At 38.2% G+C, this 20,104-nt stretch overlaps 1 protein-coding gene across 1 annotated transcript; it reads left to right on the top strand.

The window, feature by feature from the left end:
- Window positions 1–12,187: 12,187 nt before the first annotated feature.
- Window positions 12,188–19,783, top strand: LOC110802763 (WD repeat-containing protein 55). Its single transcript, XM_022008210.2, has 16 exons — window positions 12,188–12,340; window positions 12,745–12,896; window positions 12,982–13,014; window positions 13,191–13,255; window positions 13,366–13,453; window positions 13,638–13,710; window positions 14,979–15,085; window positions 15,655–15,697; window positions 15,826–15,882; window positions 17,072–17,148; window positions 17,374–17,422; window positions 17,516–17,562; window positions 17,658–17,731; window positions 18,202–18,257; window positions 18,589–18,727; window positions 19,414–19,783. The coding sequence occupies exons 2-16, from the start codon at window positions 12,802–12,804 to the stop codon at window positions 19,491–19,493; spliced, it is 1,083 nt and encodes a 360-aa protein (XP_021863902.1). The 5' UTR covers window positions 12,188–12,340; window positions 12,745–12,801; the 3' UTR covers window positions 19,494–19,783.
- The last annotated feature ends 321 nt before the right edge of the window (window positions 19,784–20,104 follow it).

Genomic DNA, 20,104 nt, shown 5'->3' with positions numbered 1-20,104 from the left:
ATTTTGTTCATTTCACGTTTGGTATAACTAAAATACCAGAATTTATGTGGGGTCGTGAATTTGGTACATATATCATACCATACCACCAAAAATGGTATATAACAAATACTAAATTTGCATCATGGGACTAATTTAATATAATGTTAATATTTTTTAAATGAATGGTACAAATGAAGTACCAACCTTCATTTAAACGTATTTCTGGTGTACTAAATTTCAAATTTAGTATCATATGTAAACTTGTTTATTACATATCTAAAGTATGGTACATAAATAGTACCAATATCTATATTGGTACACATACAGTCCCACAATTTCCCCCCCCCCCCCCCTCAAAATTAAGACAAAAAAATTAAACACAACCATAAGTGTGATGGGAGAGACTGAAATAAGTAACAAATGTTTTGGCCAAATTGTTATACAATGTTACAGTGTTTATTAAAAACATGTATGTAGTAACTACTACAGCTACACTATAATGAGAAATGTAATACCCTTATTAATTTTTTGACAAGTCATGGCAACCAAGGAGGTCTTTGGTGAACATTGGTTTGCGGCTGACTTGAAATGATTGATTACCATTGTCTTGAAATACCTGATTGCTACCATTTCCTACAAAGCACTGAGTTGGTTGAAACATGTGATTACCTGGCCGTTCATAATTTGGCCGGTCAGCGTGTGCTTGTAATGTCTGGTTTCCATTCATTTGACAGTTCGAGGGATTGTTGAGGCCCTGCATGCACTGATTTCCAGTCCCTTGAAACGGCTCAGCGACATTGGTAGTAAAATACCTTAGAGACCCTGCATTCTGCGACATTTGCAACCCATTTAGGTTTTGCGGCAATTGAGATAATGGAAGGCCGGTTTGGCTTTGCGACATTTGGACTCCACCTATGCTTTGGGACAATTGGGACATTTGTACTCCGCTCAAGTTTTGTGACATTGACATTAGGGTGCAGGGATCTTGAGAAAGTATTACGTCCTCTTGAGACATACGAATCCCCCCCCCCACAGACATGTGAATTTGTGTCTGTCCCACTGGAAACAAATTTGTAGCAACGCCACCAACACGTCTACAAGTAGGCTGAAATAGTTCAGGAAGTCAAGTCTCAAGTTTCATTTAGCAACAGATAGGTAAAGTCAGATTTCACGAAAGTTTACCTGAAAGTTTTGACGGGGTGGCGCGTTCATGTAGTTCTGTTGAGAATACACTACATTCCCCACATAATCAACACCGTTGTTCACTCCAACATGTTGCAATTCACCTCCAACCACAGGGACAGTGTTATACCCAGGCGACATATGCTAAAAACCACATCAGGATCATAAATTAGCAATTACATTTCAGTCAATATAAGTACACAAATTAAGCACAGATTACTCACATATTCGTAAGACCATCCTGGAGGGTAGTTGTTCTGTGCATGACCTAAATTATTTTGAGCATTAGTATTCGGTTGACTTGGTACAGGAACTTCTTCAACAACCACATCCTTGTTTTTCCTAACTTGCTTTCTAGCCGGCTGGTTAGTATTCTCACCAGGAGCAATGAAACGTTTTTCACGAGTTCTGTGAGCCTTTACACCACCACGAGGAATAGGATCCTTAACGACCTCATGATGGACCTCAGGTGGGGAAAGAGTGGTGGTACCTTCACAAAAACTGCTGGGGGGTTTGTTAACCGACCCAGGAGTTGCAGGTCCATCACTACTCTTTCTGTGGCCAACGGAAGCAAGTTCATCCCCTTCGTTATCGCCCACAACTGCTGTAAGTACATCGCTCTCGTCCAAACGTAGCATAATATTTTGAATCATCTCAATAACAATGTCCAATTTTTGCTCTGTCGGGGAACCACGCAGCGCAACAGGTTCTACGGCATTCATAATTTTGTCGTACCGCATTACTTCCTCCGTTTTCTCGGGATCATGATATGCAACCTTCACAAGGGTGTGTTTACGTTGGATATCTTTCCTCCAACGATCCACAATATAGGCGGCAGGTACTGTTTCCACATTCTCCAAGTCCAATACCTTTATTATATGCCTGCACACAATGCCATGGCACTCGAAATGTTTGCAATCACATTTCGCAACTAAAGTTTCTTTGTTGAACACTACAACATATGTACGCTTTCGGCCAGACAAGGATATTTCCTTCCTGAGAAACTTGGACCAAACCCATGTTAGGTTATGATACATATGACAATTCATAAATCATGCGGAAAAACCATAAAGCCAGGAAAACATATTATTTACACATAATCATTTAGCATAGTTTAGATGCATACTCTTTGTTGCGTGCCTTCCCTAGCTGCGCCCGAACCGAACAAGAACAAGTCTTTAGGACTCCAAGTGTCGTCCCTCCGTAGATAGTCCACAGCACGTCCGGATCCGCCTTAAGATTGACCAACTAGAATCGCCCTTAAGGTACTATTATTTTCGGCACTTTATAGGCAATTGTATGACTGAATTTTGCTCTCAAAAACTCACTTTGAATACTTGAATGCTCGATGTAAATATGTGACCCTAGGCACTTATTTATAGAGTTATGGAAAAGGATTTGGAATCCTATTAGGATACTAATTTATTTAATTATAATCCTACTAGGACTCTAATTAAATAAACTAAATCTTTTAGGATTAGATTTAATCATATGACAAATCCCGGTAGCTTTAGGATTCGAGTAGCACACAAACACACACGCACGCACAGTAGCCCACGAGGGGCGCCATGCGCGCGCGCGCAGCCCGCGAGCTCGCAGCCCACTGCCGCAAGCCCACACGCTGCCGTAGCCTTGGCGCGCGCTGGGCCTGCCTTGCGGTGGGCCTGGCGCAGCCTTGGCTGGTGCGTTTGTGGCGCGCTGGCTTGCTGGGCGATGGCCTGGCTTCGTGCTGGGCCTTCGTCCGGCAGGCCTCGTCCGATAATTATTCGTACGATACGCTTCCGATTAAATTCCCGGTACCGGAATTCATTTCCGATACGAACAATATTTAATATTTCCGATTCCGGAATTAATTTCCGTTCCGAACAAATATTTAATATTTCCGTTTCCGGAACTATTTTCCGATTCCGATAATATTTCCGATTCTGACAATATTTCTGTTTCCGGCAATATTTCCGATTCCGGCAATATTTCCGATTCCGGCAATATTTCCATTTCTGATAATATTTTCCGATACGTACCATGTTTCCGTTTCCGGCAACATCTACGACTTGGATAATATTTATATTTCCGATACGATCCATATTTCCGTTTCCGGCAATATCATCGTTTCCGGAGTATTCATTTCTTGCCTGTGATGATCTCAGCTCCCACTGAAACCAAGATCCGTCGATTCCGAATATCCATAGATGGAGTATTTAATGCCATTAAATACTTGATCCGTTTACGTACTATTTGTGTGACCCTACGGGTTCAGTCAAGAGTAAGCTGTGGATTAATATCATTAATTCCACTTGAACTGAAGCGGCCTCTAGCTAGGCATTCAGCTCACTTGATCTCACTGAATTATTAACTTGTTAATTAATACTGAACCGCATTTATTAGACTTAACATTGAATGCATACTTGGACCAAGGGCATTATTTCCTTCAGTCTCCCACTTGTCCTTAGGGACAAGTGTGCATTTCCTAATTCCTTTGTCGCTCGATGCTTGCTCTTGAACATAAGGTAAGAGTTGTCATCCTTATTATGTCCAGAGGTGTTCCTCGGTTTCAGAGTTCAACTGATCAAATAAACAGATAATCATAGCCTATGATTCATCCGAGCACGGCCATGCATTTCACAGTTTCTAGCTCTCCGAGTGGCCTTGTACAACTTTTAAGCATCTCATCCCGATTTATGGGAGGACAATCCCAATCTTGCGATCTTGAGATTAGACTTCGTTTGATAGGTGATTACCTGAGCGTTGCCTTTATAGCCTCCTTTTACGGTGCGACGGTTGGTCAACGTCAAAGCAACCAGTTCTCAAACAAGTAATCTCAAATCACTCAGGTATTGAGGATTTAGTGTCTAATAATTTTAATGAAATTTACTTATGACAGATTTTCATCTCTTACAGTAAAGTTTCATAGGTCTTGTCCGATACTAGTCTTCCCAAAGTAAGTATCTATGCAAATGATTATGACATTGCCATGTCCACATAGTTCAAGAAACAGAACTACTAGTCATCTTGCATTCTAGTCGTCTAACGTTTTCTATGCGTCCAATTTTATAGAAAACTCCGACTAGGGACCATTTTCAACCTTTGACATTCAAGTTCACTTGATAGACATTTCTTAGTCACAGGACTGGTCCTGACAGTCTATCTTGAATATATCGTCAAATTGAAGGGACTCATCATTTAATAAACCACAAATTAAATGGAAAAATGAATTCTTTTCATTTATTGTGAATGATTAACCAATAATGTTTTACAAAGATTTAAACTCTAAAACTTTAAAACATTAAACAGGGTTATCAAAGCCATTCTCCAATATGCTTGATTCCCATAGCTGCAGTGTGCGAGTTGTGCTTCGCCTGCGGCAGAGGTTTAGTCAATGGATCTGATATGTTGTCATCAGTTCCAATTTTGCTTATCTCGACTTCTTTTCTTTCAACGAACTCTCGTAGAAGGTGAAATCTACGAAGTACATGCTTGACTCTCTGGTGGTGTCTAGGCTCCTTTGCCTGTGCAATAGCTCCGTTATTATCACAATACAGGGCTATTGGTCCTTTAATGGAGGGGACTACACCAAGTTCACCTATGAACTTCCTTAGCCATATAGCTTCCTTTGCTGCTTCATGTGCAGCAATGTACTCCGCTTCAGTTGTAGAATCCGCAATGGTGCTTTGCTTAGCACTTTTCCAGCTTACTGCACCCCTATTGAGGCAGAAGACAAACCCAGACTGTGATCTGAAATCATCTTTGTCGGTTTGGAAACTTGCGTCCGTATAGCCTTTAACAATTAATTCATCATCTCCACCATAGACCAGGAAGTCATCTTTGTGCCTTTTCAGGTACTTCAGAATATTCTTGGCAGCAGTCCAATGCGCCTCTCCTGGGTCTGACTGGTATCTGCTCGTAGCACTGAGTGCGTACGCAACATCCGGGCGTGTACATATCATAGCATACATTATTGAACCAATCAATGATGCATATGGAATCCCATTCATTCGTCTACGCTCATCAAGTGTTTTTGGGCACTGATTCTTGCTTAGAGTCATTCCATGAGACATGGGTAGGTAGCCTCGCTTGGAGTCCGCCATCTTGAACCTATCAAGCACCTTATTGATATAAGTGCTTTGACTAAGTCCAATCATCCTTTTAGATCTATCTCTGTAAATCTTGATGCCCAATATGTACTGTGCTTCTCCTAGATCTTTCATCGAAAAACATTTCCCAAGCCAAATCTTGACAGAGTTCAACATAGGAATTTCATTTCTGATAAGTAATATGTCGTCGACATATAATACTAGGAAAGCAATTTTGCTCCCACTGACCTTCTTGTATACACAAGATTCGTCTGCGTTCTTGATGAAACCAAAGTCACTGACTGCTTCATCAAAACGTATATTCCATCTCCTGGATGCCTGCTTCAATCCGTAGATTGACTTCTTTAGCTTGCATACCTTTTTAGCATTCTTTGGATCCTCAAAACCTTCAGGCTGTGTCATAAACACAGTTTCTGTTAAAACGCCGTTTAAGAAAGCAGTTTTGACATCCATCTGCCATATTTCGTAATCGTAATATGCAGCAATTGCTAACATTATCCGAATAGACTTTAGCATTGCAACTGGTGAAAAGGTTTCATCGTAATCCATACCGTGGACTTGCCTGTAACCTTTTGCAACCAATCTAGCTTTTAAAACTTCAAGTTTCCCATCCTTGTCCTTTTTCAGTTTGAAAACCCATTTGCTTCCAATGGCTTGGTAGCCATCTGGCAAATCGACCAAATCCCATACTTGGTTTTCAGACATGGAGTCTAATTCAGATTGCATAGCTTCTTGCCATTGCTTGGAGCTAGGGCTCGTCATAGCTTGTTTGTAAGTCGCAGGTTCATCACTTTCAAGTAATAGAACGTCATAGCTCTCGTTCGTCAAAATACCTAAGTACCTTTCCGGTTGAGATCTATATCTTTGCGATCTACGCAGGGTAACATTTCTAGATTGACCATGATTCTCACCAGATTCTTCTAAAGATCTCTGAGTTTCATCCTGAATGTCATCTTGAGCATTCTCTAGAGTTTGTTGTTCGACTCGAATTTCTTCGAGGTCTACTTTTCTCCCACTTGTCATTTTGGAAATGTGATCTTTCTCCAAAAAGACACCATCTCGAGCAACAAACACCTTGTTCTCAGATGTATTGTAGAAGTAATACCCCTTTGTTTCCTTTGGATAACCCACAAGGATACATTTGTCAGATTTTGGATGAAGTTTGTCTGAAATTAATCGTTTGACGTATACTTCACATCCCCAAATCTTAAGAAAAGACACATTTGGAGGCTTTCCAAACCATAATTCATATGGAGTCTTTTCGACAGCTTTAGACGGAGCTCTATTTATAGTGAGTGCAGCTGTGTTTAGTGCATGTCCCCAAAATTCTAATGGAAGTTTGGCCTGACCCATCATTGACCTGACCATGTCTAGCAAGGTTCTGTTCCTCCGTTCCGACACACCGTTCCATTGTGGTGTTCCAGGAGGAGTCAATTCTGATAGAATTCCACATTCTTTTAGATGGTCATCAAATTCATAGCTCAGATATTCACCGCCTCTATCAGACCGCATTGCCTTAATCTTCTTGCCTAATTGATTCTCTACTTCACTCTGAAATTCCTTGAATTTGTTAAAGGATTCAGACTTATGCTTCATTAGGTAGACATAACCATATCTACTGAATTCATCAGTGAAAGTGATAAAGTAGCTGAAACCACCTCTAGCATTTGTATTCATTGGTCCACATACATCTGTATGGATTAAACCCAATAGTTCATTTGCTCTTTCTCCAACTTTAGATAAAGGTTGCTTTGTCATTTTGCCAAGTAAACATGATTCGCATTTACCATAATCCTCTAAGTCAAATGGTTCTAGAATTCCTTCCTTTTGAAGTCTTTCTAAGCGTTTCAAGTTTATATGGCCTAATCGACAATGCCACAGATAGGTGAGATCTGAATCATCCTTTTGGCCTTTTTGGTATTTATGTTATATACTTGTTTGTCGTGATCTAATAAATAAAGTCCATTGACTAATCTAGCAGATCCATAAAACATCTCTTTAAAATAAAACGAACAACTATTGTCTTTTATTAAAAAGGAAAATCCCTTAGCATCTAAGCAAGAAACTGAAATGATGTTTTTAGTAAGACTTGGAACATGGAAACATTCTTCCAGTTCCAAAACTAACCCGAAGGGCAACGACAAATAGTAAGTTCCTACAGCTAATGCAGCAATCCGTGCTCCATTTCCCACTCGTAGGTCGACTTCACCCTTGCTTAACTTTCTACTTCTTCTTAGTCCCTGTGGATTGGAACATAAGTGTGAGCCACAACCAGTATCTAATACCCAAGAAGTTGAATTAGCAAGTATACAGTCTATAACGAAAATACCTGAAGATGGAACGACTGTTCCGTTCTTCTAATCTTCCTTTAGCTTTGGACATTCTCTTTTGTAATGGCCTATTCCATCACAATAAAGACAGCTTGATGTGGACTTGTCCTGCTTTGATTTAGCATTGCCCTTGGACTTTCCACTTTTCTTGAACGGTCTCCTTCTAGCCTTGAGTAAATCTTTGGCTTCACAGTCCAGTATTATTTCAGCCTTTCTGACAAGGTGAACAAATTCTGCAACTGTTTCTTCTCTTGGTTCACTTAGGTATAGTTGCTTGAAGCGACCAAACCCACTGTGTAGTGAATTGAGCAAGATAGAGACTGCCATCCTTTCGCTTATTGGTGTTCCTAGTAGACTTAGGCGATCAAAGTATGAACGCATAAGATCCACATGAAACCTCAGTGGGACGCCTACCCTCTGTTTAGTGCGAAGGAGCTGAACATGTGTTTCTTGGACCTCCATCCTATAACACCTGTTGGGAGAACTAACCTTTAGACCAGACATTGATTCAATCAACTCATGGACGTTCAGGTCCCTGTCCTCCGTGCTTCCACGACAGATATCCCTCAGATTCTTGATGAGCGTAAAAGGTTCATAGGCTACAAACCTTCTAGCCCAATCATCAGGGATATTGTTCAGCATGAGACTCATAACCTTTTTGAGATCCGCATCCCAGGCGTAAAATCTCTCAGGGGTCATGTCTCTGGCATAGTAGCTTGGCATGGGATGTGACAGTACATACTCAAGTCCATTGAGTTTGACTATTTCAACTAGCTTAGCTTCCCATTCAAGAAAATTTGCCTGGTTCAGCTTGACCATAAGCTCAGAACCTATGATGATATTTTGATTGTTGTTTGCCATTTTTAAAACTACAATTGAAAAGAACAATATTTCTGATACGAACAATATTTAATATTTCCGATTCCGGAATTAATTTCCGTTCCGAACAAATATTTAATATTTCCGTTTCCGGAACTATTTTCCGATTCCGATAATATTTCCGATTCTGACAATATTTCCGTTTCCGGCAATATTTCCGATTCCGGCAATATTTCCGATTCCGCAATATTTCCATTTCTGATAATATTTTCCGATACGTACCATGTTTTCGTTTCCGGCAACATCTACGACTTGGATAATATTTATATTTCCGATACGATCCATATTTCCGTTTCCGGCAATATCATCGTTTCCGGAGTATTCATTTCTTGCCTGTGACGATCTCAGCTCCCACTGAAACCAAGATCCGTCGATTCCGAATATCCATAGATGGAGTATTTAATGCCATTAAATACTTGATCCGTTTACGTACTATTTGTGTGACCTGAAGCGGCCTCTAGCTAGGCATTCAGCTCACTTGATCTCACTGAATTATTAACTTGTTAATTAATACTGAACCGCATTTATTAGACTTAACATTGAATGCATACTTGGACCAAGGGCATTATTTCCTTCAACCCAGACTTTGTCTGATAATGTGTGCTCCACCTCCCAATCAGATAACACTTTGGAACAAATGGGGGAAATATAACAAACGCGGGTGCGCTGGAGCTGAACTTCAACAAATTTGGCATCTGTGTATATTTTCTGAAATTTCCTTTCCACGGCAAACTCCCCCACTAACGGTCTTGTGAAACGACTACAGTTCACATCCGCAGCTCTTCCATCATTCGCCCTACTTTCCATTGCCTTACAATATCTAGGAGCAAACTGATACAACCTCGTGTTCTTCTTCATGTATCCGTCGAAAAAACTATTGATGCTTTCCACCCTTTGGGTCGCCTGCATACCTGCCCAAAATGTATGTTTAACATAAGCCGGAATCCACATTTCTCTCTGGTTGTACAAACCTGCAATATGTTTGAGAAAGATGAATATGGACATCATAGCCTGTTCCGATGTTTGAAGTACCAACTTCAACAATTAATGGAGAAACACACACACACATATAGGTACTAAAAAATACGTATACAGTCATTTATTACACACTCATAGAAGTCACATATTGTGGTTTGGTACAACTATTATAGAGATAAGGATGCATGACATTCACAGTGTGGAAACTTATGAAAGACAAACATACCTTCTAGCCACTTATAGCTTTCCTTTGTCTCCTTCTTTGTGTCCAGTTCAAATGTTTTTATGACAGCAACCCAGTCCTCCTCAAACTCTTTAGGAGTTAAACTATTGTATATCACGTTCTGTAAGGCGACTTTAATTTGAGGGTATTCAGTCAACGATCCAAGTTCCCGGCTAAACTTCTGCATAATGTGCCACATGCACCAGCGATGTCGGGTTTGTGGCATTGGCATTGCTATTTGAATCGCCTTCCTCATTGCAGCATCTTGGTCAGTCATCATTGTTGCCGGAGCTTTTCCACCCATACAAGACAACCACGACCGAAACAGCCACACAAATGTCTCTGCATCTTCATGGGACACTAATGCACATCCTAACAATATGGTCTTCCCATGGTGATTTACCCCAACAAAGTTCGAAAACGGTAACTCATACTTATTCGTCAAGTACGTCGAGTCAAAGAAAACCACATCCCCAAAATACTCATACGCCGCCCTACTTCGAGCATCAACCCACATGACGTCCTGCAACTTCCCTGTTTTATCTAAACGGTGAAGATGGAAAAAAATTTGGTTATCCTTGGTCATTTTATCTAAGTAGTTTATCATGGCTGCGGCATCTCCATCTCTAAGCCTCAATCGCATCCTCCTATTCAGAAGATTATGAATATCTTTCTTGGTAAAACCTATATTCTCCACACCATTACGTCTACCAGCTAGGTTGTTGTAAATCTGTGCAACAGGAGCCCCAGAATCATGATCGTTTACAATACCATGTATAATTGTACCTGTTAATTTTTTCTGCCTGAACATCGGTATATGTGAAGACTTCCTAGGCGTCGGGTTATGGTTCAAGTGCTCATTTACCACATTCTTCACCACCCAACTATTATTCATGTCACGAGCACCATACAACATAACAGGGCAATTACACTTTTTCGACTTCTTCTTAACAAGTGGATCCTCAATTAGAGTTACTTTTTTCCCATTCACCAAACGCCTGTAGTTGGTTCTACCATAACACTCACATCTCCACACATAGCTCTTTAGGGAATTAGATTTTCCATTTTCCTCTCTTTTCTCTTTAGGGCAAGTTTTGCCATCTACACAGACTACGCCAAACCCTTGTTGTTCTCCATACGAACGGTAGTAGTTATTCAAAGCTTCCCAATTAGAAAAGGACATTCCAATAACAGGGGTGGCTAGAGCAGGACCTTGTTTCATCCTTGTAGGGGTCGTATACACTCCAGAATTGTTTCCATCCAATCCACTACCTACACCCTCCCCTACAGATGGATTGCCATCGTTGCCAAGTGCATCTTCTCCAATAACCACATCTTCATCCATATCCACACAAACATCTTCACCAATAACCACATCATCCATATCTTCACCAACATCTTCATCATTACTATCATTAAGGTCATCATCATTACCGATGAAAACTTCCTCGTCCAAATCATCTCCGGCATCAAGTTCCTCATCATAATCATCATCTTCCGTTCCGTAATCACTACCAAAATCGTTATGAAATTGTTCCTCATTCACACCTTTATATACGTCTTCATCTACATCACTTAAATCAACGCCTAATACAACACCATATTCATCACCACCTTCTTCACTAAATAAATCACATTATTCACCCACCACTTCTTCATCCAATTCATTATCAACCTCCTATAATACAACATATAATTCTCTTAATTTTACATATAATCTTATACTTAACAACATATAATTCTGTTCATTTTATATGATTAATCGATGTTATATAATCCAAACATTAAGGTTACAACTTTGCTATATTAATTTAACATTAATTACTGCAACTAAACCTAACTGCGTACCGTAATACCAAATTTTGTTCATTTCACATTTGATATAAATAAAATACCAGAATTTATGTGGGGTCGTAAATTTGGTACATATATCATACCATACCACCAAAAATGGTATGTAACAAATAAATACCAAATTTGCATCATGTTAATAATTAAAAACATGAATCATCATTTTTCAAGGAGTTAAACTGAAAATAATTGGGAAAAAAGTCTAGATCTTTACCTGTTCCAATTGTAATCTTCTCCTCCTGCCACCCACAGTTGCGTCTTTATCCATCAACACCGATTACGACACACCACCACACCACTGAGATCTGTACTCAAAATCAAGCCCAGATCTCTTCAACTGTAGAAAATGAACTCATAATCCACAAATTTATCCAACTTGATGAGATGATAAATCATCCAAATTGAGGAGTGAACCGAATAATTCACATATTTATTTAAGGAAATCGATTTTCCAGAAACATTGATGAGTGGGAAGAGCAAATATTTTTTGCAACAGATGAAGAACAAGATGATTTCTTAAAGACAATATCATTGATTTAATTTTTTTGTGGTATATTAAATTCGTCGTTTTTGCCGCCTAACAATTGCCGAAATCAGTTTGGCGCAATTGCAAATTTTTCCTCTTCTTTCTACATTTTAATTGCCGCTATTACAATTTTTTCCTTTTTTTTTTTTCAGCATCTTTTGGCCCACTTTAAGGGAAAGTATTATTTTATTGTGGTTATACCATTTAAATGGTAAGACTTTCTCCCCAAACCCCTGTCTTCAGTATCTTGGTGAGGGCGTCCTTCGTGCGTTCTGTGTTCCGCCCCAACCCACAAGCTAAGGTCATTATTTGCTCTAATTTCTCTAATTTATTGCTTAATTTGTCAAAAAAATTGCTTCTTGTTGTATTAATTCAGTAATTTAATACTCCAATGTTATTGCTCGAAATTGAAATTGGGAAGATGCAATTAATTTTTGTACGTAGTATTACGTTTTTCATTTCCGGGGTAATATATATTTCCAAGTTCTTCTTGCTGGGTTCATAATATTTTGGCTTAATGTTGAAGAAAACATTGGGATTTTATTATTGTTAATTTTGTTTTCTGGGTTTTTCTAGTAAAGTTTAATTGGGAACTTGACAAAAAAAAACTGTATTTGATGTTGTTATGTTAGCTTTTAGACTGTGAAAGGTCTCAAATTTTGACGTTTGAAGATGGTACTTTTGACAAATTAATGATTTGTATAGGATACTGAATTACTGATACACATCATAGCATAGTGATCAAATCATTGAAAAGGGGGTATGGAGATAAACTTAAAGGATCTCCCTTTTGACGTAGACTTTCATCCGTCGGATTCTCTTGTTGCCACTGGTTTAATCAATGGTTATCTCCTGTTGTAAGTGATTTCCCTTGGTTCCATTTCTATGGTGGTACTTGAAATTAGAGTTATGTCCCTCATTTTGTGGTTTAATTTCATGTAGGCATCGTTATGCTGCTGAGGCGGAACCACAACGGTAAAGTTTCATATACTTCGAATTTATTGACTCTAATATGTGTGTTTAATGTTCGAAATGCAGTCCGAAAAGGAGGGGGAGGGGTTCGTGTTGTTGTTATGTCACTCTTGTGATTTTCTTTTAAAGCACTGCAAAAGGTAAATTTTGTAGGATGATTTTGATTGCTAAACTTGCAGCTTGCTGAAAGTTCGTGCCCACAAGAAGTCGTGTAGAGCTACTCGGTTTATCAACGAGGGACGCGGTAATCCATTCCTTCCTCCTATCCCCCCCCCCCCCCAAAAAAAGTGTTGTGTTTGTATTCCTAGAAGGGAAGTGAGTGGCTTTTAAGTTGGTTGTTTGCGGTGGTGTCAGCAATTGTGACAGGATCCCCAGATTGCTCCATTCTTGCCACCGATGTTGAAACTGGAGCAAAGATTGCTCACCTTGAGAATGCCCACACGTGAGTCGTTTGCTTCAAATTATTGAACTTTGTGTCCTGTCACAAACTAAAGTATTTCTATTGTCTAGATTCTAGAATGTAAATCATAAAATTATATTTTTGACGTGTATGGGGTGGGGGTGCTGTTTTCTTTTGAGAAAAGAATTTTCTGTAGTTCCTTATTTTTAAGTTGAACTTATTGCAGAGCTGCAGTCAACAGAATAATTAATTTGACCGAAACAACCATCGCCTCAGGGGACGATGCAGGAGTTGTCAAGGTTCAGATACACCTTACTTTGTTATATTTTCATTTTATTATGTTCACATCTGCCAGGATATTTTTGTTTCATGATGCCTATTTGGGGGTTGAGGTTGATAAACTTCCCCAAGGTTATGAAGTGCTGCTGGCCAGTAGGCAGTGGCCCAGTGCACATAAGGTGTTGAACAAAGGTTTATTTGTTGTACAGCAGAGGTCAATTGACCTCTGTTGATTTAATAGTTCTCATAAGTGTTTGGCGCATATTTTTTCATGAATATGTTTGAATGAGGAATCAAATCACAGTTTGTGGCTATTGCATTGCATTTAGGAAGCAACTTGTAGAGGATTTGTTACTGCGAAAATGGGTCTTTGAATTGAGTTTTACGGTTCTACTTAGTTGAAATCTAGTGTATCCTGCTTTCATTTTGACATTGAAGATTATTATCTGTTAAAAGGCTAGGTTTTTTTTTTAATTCAGAATGGTGTAAGATACTAAGATATGTTCCAGAACGTAAAAGACTGTGGAATGACATATTCTGTCGCCGAGGGCCAGAGGAGATAAAATTTACTAAAAAGGCAAATCTTATTTTGCTTTCTGTTATGCACTTACGCCTACTCAACAGTCAACACGCTTAAGGCATTTTGTCGTGCTATGGATTCCAACCGTATGTTTCATTTCTCTTGGGCGTTGCTTCTGGAGAACCAAGCTATATGCTAACTGAGGAATGAGAACAAAATTAGACTGAGGGAAGCCGGACACTGTTTACCCGTGGAGTGTAGGCGTGTAGCGTAGAGGCCCAAATTAATTAGTATAAAATTTCCCACTTGTTTGAATGAAGATGGCTTAATACAGTATATACTAGCTTCTATAGATTTCTTTTTGCCTTTTGCTTCCTATTTCTTTCTGATGCATTTGATCGGAGTTTTGGAGGCACAATGGAAAGGTTCTAGTAATCATGCAAGGGCAGGATAGCTAAGTGGTATCTGGCGGGAAATTCTAAATTCCTCATTCCCTTCTCCCCCTTGGCATACTGAATTGAGATTATTTCCAGTCGCTTGACTTCTGATTCCACCTGCCATCCCATGTCCCCCTTTAAGAAGGGCAAATACATCAGAAAACCACTGAATTAGCTGAGACATTGATCTGATACCCCCCTCCCGTACACCTTTTTGTTGTTCCTGATTCACTGGATGAAATTAAACTTGGACCAATTTACTTACAAGCTGCTATAGTGAATTTTTCTTTGGCTTCATCATGTTCACATTTCATCATATTTCTGTGCATAGGTATGGGATACCAGACAACAATCCTGTTGTAACACTTTTCAAGTTCACAACGAGTACATATCAGATATGACTTTTGTATCAGATTCAATGAGACTTTTAGCTACAAGGTAATCAACTTTTTCACATACCTTGATATAGTTGGGATGTGGGATGTTTGTTGTGGTTTTTGCAACTATACATGCGAACAAGCTCCTGTTTAATGCCCTTTCCTTCTATCTCAAAAACTATTTTGTGCAAAAAGACAGCATATCTTAAATTACTATTACTCTCATTTTTGTAAGATATTTTGTTTAGTGCTACTTCCCAAAGAAACATAATGCAATTATGGAGTTCACTAGCCCAGTCTCTTGGATTCTACAGAGCTTGGGGGGTTAGGGTGGAGGATAATTGACTCCAATGATGCCAAGGAAAATAAGCTACTGCCATACAAAGTGATCAATCTGTACTACCGTATGAAATTTATGAGCATATTTTGCATGAGAAAAGACTTAGCTAGAAAAGAGAGGGGGGGAGGGGGGATGTAAAGGCTAAAAGCAACAATAACCAAGTGCAGTTAGATTCTGGAATGGAAATCAGCATATCTTTTGTTCATATGTATGTCGGATTATGTTGCAAGTCTTCATGTTATTTATGTACTGAGTCTCACACTCTCACATGATTTCATTTGGTTTTCTAGTGGGGATGGTACTCTGTCTGTATGCAGTATCCGGAGTAATAAGGTATTGTGGCTGACTAGTTATGTTTTTGTTCTAGTTTGATGTTTACACTGAGATATTTGTATGTCTACTTTGCTGTTTTATGATTTTTGCTGGAGTTTTATTCCTTTATGCTTGTTGATGAATGGAAGGTCCAAGCACAATCTGAATTTTGTGAGGATGAACCACTCTCTCTAGCCGTAATGAAGGTACTTATTATGGTTGATTTCTTTTTTCTAACTTCATAATCTTTCTGGCTCTGCTTCTCTTGTGTTGTGGCAGCCTGTATTGGTGTTTCGGTTTTTGTCCTGCTGAATTATAACAATGCCCCGGAATGGAAATATTCCTTCTCCTAATGATTACTCCTCCCTTCTGTTTTCCGGTGGCGTCATGTATGTTTTAAAAGTTTCATGCTTCTGCAGCTTTTTGGTGGTTGCATGCTTGCATCTAGAAAATAATGTCTTGAGCTTACGTTTGATCAAAAATAATAAAAAAGACTATATTGAATAACTATCATCAATGTGCTAATCCGCATAAAATAAACGACTCAAACTTTGGATATAAGATTTATGTGGCTTTCCCGCTAGCTGGCTTGGAGAGAGACTATGGAAGGTAAAATAACAAGAAAGTTACTTTCTCTGTTTTTTAGTACTCGCAACGCTTGGTCTTTTGACGCTATTCACGTATTCTACTTTGATTATTGTTGGTTTTTTATATGTAAGATAAAACATAGTCATGTGCGATCTTGTTAGATTCGTTTCAATGTGCATTTTCAAAATATCAACTTTATACTTCATTTTTTTAATTGCAACATTTGAGATTTCACGCTTGCCAATGCACTAATTTAACCACTAATATCTCTCATTATACATTTTAAAAAATTATAAAAATTTGATAATTTGAAAGTATATTTCAAGACGAATCTAACAAGATCCCACATGAATATAGTTTTCCTTGCATATAAATCACAAAAAATAACTATATAAGAATATGTGAATAGTGTTAAAACCAAGATGCTGCAATTATTAAAAAATGGAGGAAGTATAATTTTTGCTTAAAGAAATTAAAGATATTAATGATCAAAGTTGTGCATTGGCATGCATGAAAGTGACCAAGGTTGCGAATAAAAACGAATGGAAGAAGTATAATTTATTTGAGGATTAAGAAAACATGATGGTAAAGTACTAATTACAAACAATAGATATTGTCTAGCACTTAAAACACGTCCATAAGACCTCTAAGCACTTATTGTAAGCGATCTGAAGGCAAAGAAGAGCCACGTGGAAATTCCTCTTCCCCCTTTGCACATAACCTACATCTTTTTTTCGAAGGCAATGTGAATAATTTAATTCTTGAGTCCTTTTTGGTTAACTCTTAACTGTGAGCTTGTCCTCTCAGAATGGCAGGAAAGTTATATGCGGGACACAAACAGGGACTTTGTTGTTATATTCATGGGGATTCTTCAAAGATTGCAGGTATGCTTTTTCATGCTTGATGGTGTAGATTTTCTAGTAGATGTTTTAACGCAATATTAGGATTATTATCATATTTATATCTATCTTCAAGAAACTAGGCATGGATTTGGGTTCCTTCTCTGAGTGTCTCTTCTTCATGATGACCTCTCTATGTTCTAAGATTAGGGATGCTTTCTCAATTATGGTTTATTTCCTTCTGTTTATTTTGTGTATGTGTTTGGACAGTGACCGGTTTGTTGATTTGAGCCCAAACCCAGTAGATGCCCTCTTGAAGGTGAATCTTACACTATGCAAGACACCCCTTTCATTTCTGTTCTTCTAATTGGCTAATGTCGCGCTAACTTCTTGTCCTTTCTTCTGATATCAGTATGATGAAGACAGGCTTGTTGCAGGATCATCTAATGGGATCATCAGGTATATGATAGGCTTCTTTGGACCCCCTTCTGTGGAAGTTGTGGCATGACATAGGGATTTCATATTTTGACGTACTGAATTTGGCTTTATTGCAGTTTGGTAGGCATATTGCCCAACAGAATCATTCAACCCATTGCTGAGCACTCAGAATATCCAGTTGAGCGCCTTGGTATGCTAGAGATTATCAAAAAGCTAGATACCTCTTGGATTTACTTATTGTTAGAACATCTTTTCTTAGTTAACAGATATTATTTTTCAATTAATTTGTGTGTGTGTGTGTGTTTTAACCGGAATGTACTCCTTTAATTCGAAATCAAATAGTTACATTGTCAAAATTCAACGAAAGTAGTGAATTAAGGATCTACCTTGGTTTCCCTGAAACACCCTTAATTAAGTGTGGGTATTTCGGAAATCTGAACATGACCTATTTCTATATGAAATGGAACCTTTTTTCTAGACATCCCAGAACAGTATATCGATTATTAATTTTCCATTCGGAAAGAGCAATTGATAACGAAAACTAAATTTGGTTTGCAGATTTTTTTGCAACCTGTTGAATTTTGCAGTTTCCAAATTTGCTGTATCCTGTGGCAAATAACTCTTATTTAACTAACATATGATTTGTGATTGGTCTTGTAGCTTTTTCGCATGATAAGAAGCTCCTTGGAAGTATATCTCATGACAACATGTTGAAGGTTCAAACTCTTCCTTTGTCAACATCTTGTTTTACTTGAATAGCTTTTATTTATTGAAAAATGCCATTTTTTTTGGACGGAATGAGCCAGCAAGAACAATACAAAGGGATTCAAACGTGTGCATGCCTGACAAGTATCTTAATTTGATTGAAATTCCAAGTCCATAGATTTGATTTGTTTCAAATTTAAATCTTTGTTTTTGACTTTTTGTCACACTCAGAACCATAACACAGAACCATAACACAGTTGCTTTACATTTTTTTTTTTACCTTCGCCAGCTTTACTTTTTTCTGGTGTTTTCTCTGGAGTAATTTAGTTTATTACATTGTAGTTGTGGGACATGGATGAGTTACTACAAGGTTCCAGCACAGTGACGAGAAATAACACAGCTGCATCAGAAAGTGACAGCGATAGTGATAATGACAATGATGGGATGGATGTTGATTCTGATCTTGCAAATGCTTCCAGAGGTACGCATAGCCAAATTTATAACTTACCTTTGTTTCTGCACTTTTTTGTTAAATTTGTTGAAGAGCAAAGCTGTATTACTTCATAACTAGTTTCACGGGATAACATCATAAAAGACACTAGCTGTGAATGGTTTTCGTTGGTCTTGGTACCTTTTTAACTTTCTTTGGAAGACAGAGTTCAATTCGCAAAAAACGCACATAATGTTTTGAACACACTAAAAACTCTTCACCTTTTTTTCAGCCAGGCTGACATGAAACTGCATCTCCCACACTGATTGGGATCTTATGGATGCTTAAACCTTTTGTGTTATGGATTATACATATGGAGTATGAAATTTGATAAATGTCCCTCGATGAAATAACTATAAATTATTGAAACAAAATAGTGAAAAGACATTTGACTATCCAGAGCCAAAGTCGCTACTTCAGTTTTTCCTTTTTCTTACTTCTTTCTCGATTGCCTGTTTGGGGCAACCGTTAGTTCACAATGTCTTCTGCCCGACTACATGGTCCATACATCAGAATTCCAATTTTTTTATTTGTGTGTTAATTGTTAGGTGTGTAGTTATAGTAATCCACTGACTTATTAACAAATTGCATTGTCTATGTTGTAAACACTATATGGATTTTTTCATGCCTGTATTCATTTTTGTTTGCGCATCCTTTTGCTTCCGTCTTTTTACCAGGTACTAAGAGGAAGAATACTGGTGGTGCCAACGGGCAAACCTCCAACAGTTCCTTTGGCAGTTTTTTCGAAGGTTTGTAACATGTTGCACGTACTGTTGAGTGTATCCCATGTCGCAGGTATCAATCAGTGAAGGTGAAGGTGAAGGTTGCAGCACTTGTGTTCAGATGGTGTTTTTGATTATTTATCTAGACAATTTAGTTTTGGTTCTTATGGTCATTTTTGTTTACAAATATGGTGCATCATGCTCCATGTAGTTATTTATAAATGTTTTACTTAGCCATTTTGTTTAGGTTTTATGATAATTTTCTTACAATTGTCGCCGAATTTAATACTGGGACATAGGGAGTACTAGTTTTATTTTTCTCTCATGATTTTTTTAGAACTCATATGGTTTAGCCAGGGTAATACTTCGTACTACTCCCTCTGTCCCTTAATATTTGATCTGTTTTGATCGGACACGCTTGCTAATGCACAACTTTGACCACTAATTTCTTTAACTACATATTATAAAAACTTATACAAATATTAATATTTTGAAAGTATACATTAAGATGAAGCCAACAATATATTATGTATTAATATTCGTTTTCATAAACTAGAAATAAAATAGGGTAAAAGTGAATTTTGTGAATAGTGCAAAAAGTCAAAACGGTTTATTAAAGCAATTAATAGGGCCTTTATTAATCACA

The sequence above is a fragment of the Spinacia oleracea genome, chromosome 6 (assembly GCF_020520425.1).
Source record: "Spinacia oleracea cultivar Varoflay chromosome 6, BTI_SOV_V1, whole genome shotgun sequence".
Lineage (NCBI taxonomy): Eukaryota > Viridiplantae > Streptophyta > Magnoliopsida > Caryophyllales > Amaranthaceae > Spinacia > Spinacia oleracea.
Note: the sequence above shows the minus strand (reverse complement) of the source record. Positions and strands in the feature narration are given on the sequence as shown.

Coding starts and splice junctions, on each gene's coding strand:
- LOC110802763 (XM_022008210.2), top strand. CDS start 12,802: ATGGAGATAAACTTAAAGGATCTCCCTTTTGACGTAGACTTTCATCCG. Junction 13,454..13,637: donor CACCTTGAGAATGCCCACAC/GTGAGTCGTTTG, acceptor AACTTATTGCAG/AGCTGCAGTCAACAGAATAA. Junction 15,086..15,654: donor ATGAGACTTTTAGCTACAAG/GTAATCAACTTT, acceptor TTGGTTTTCTAG/TGGGGATGGTACTCTGTCTG.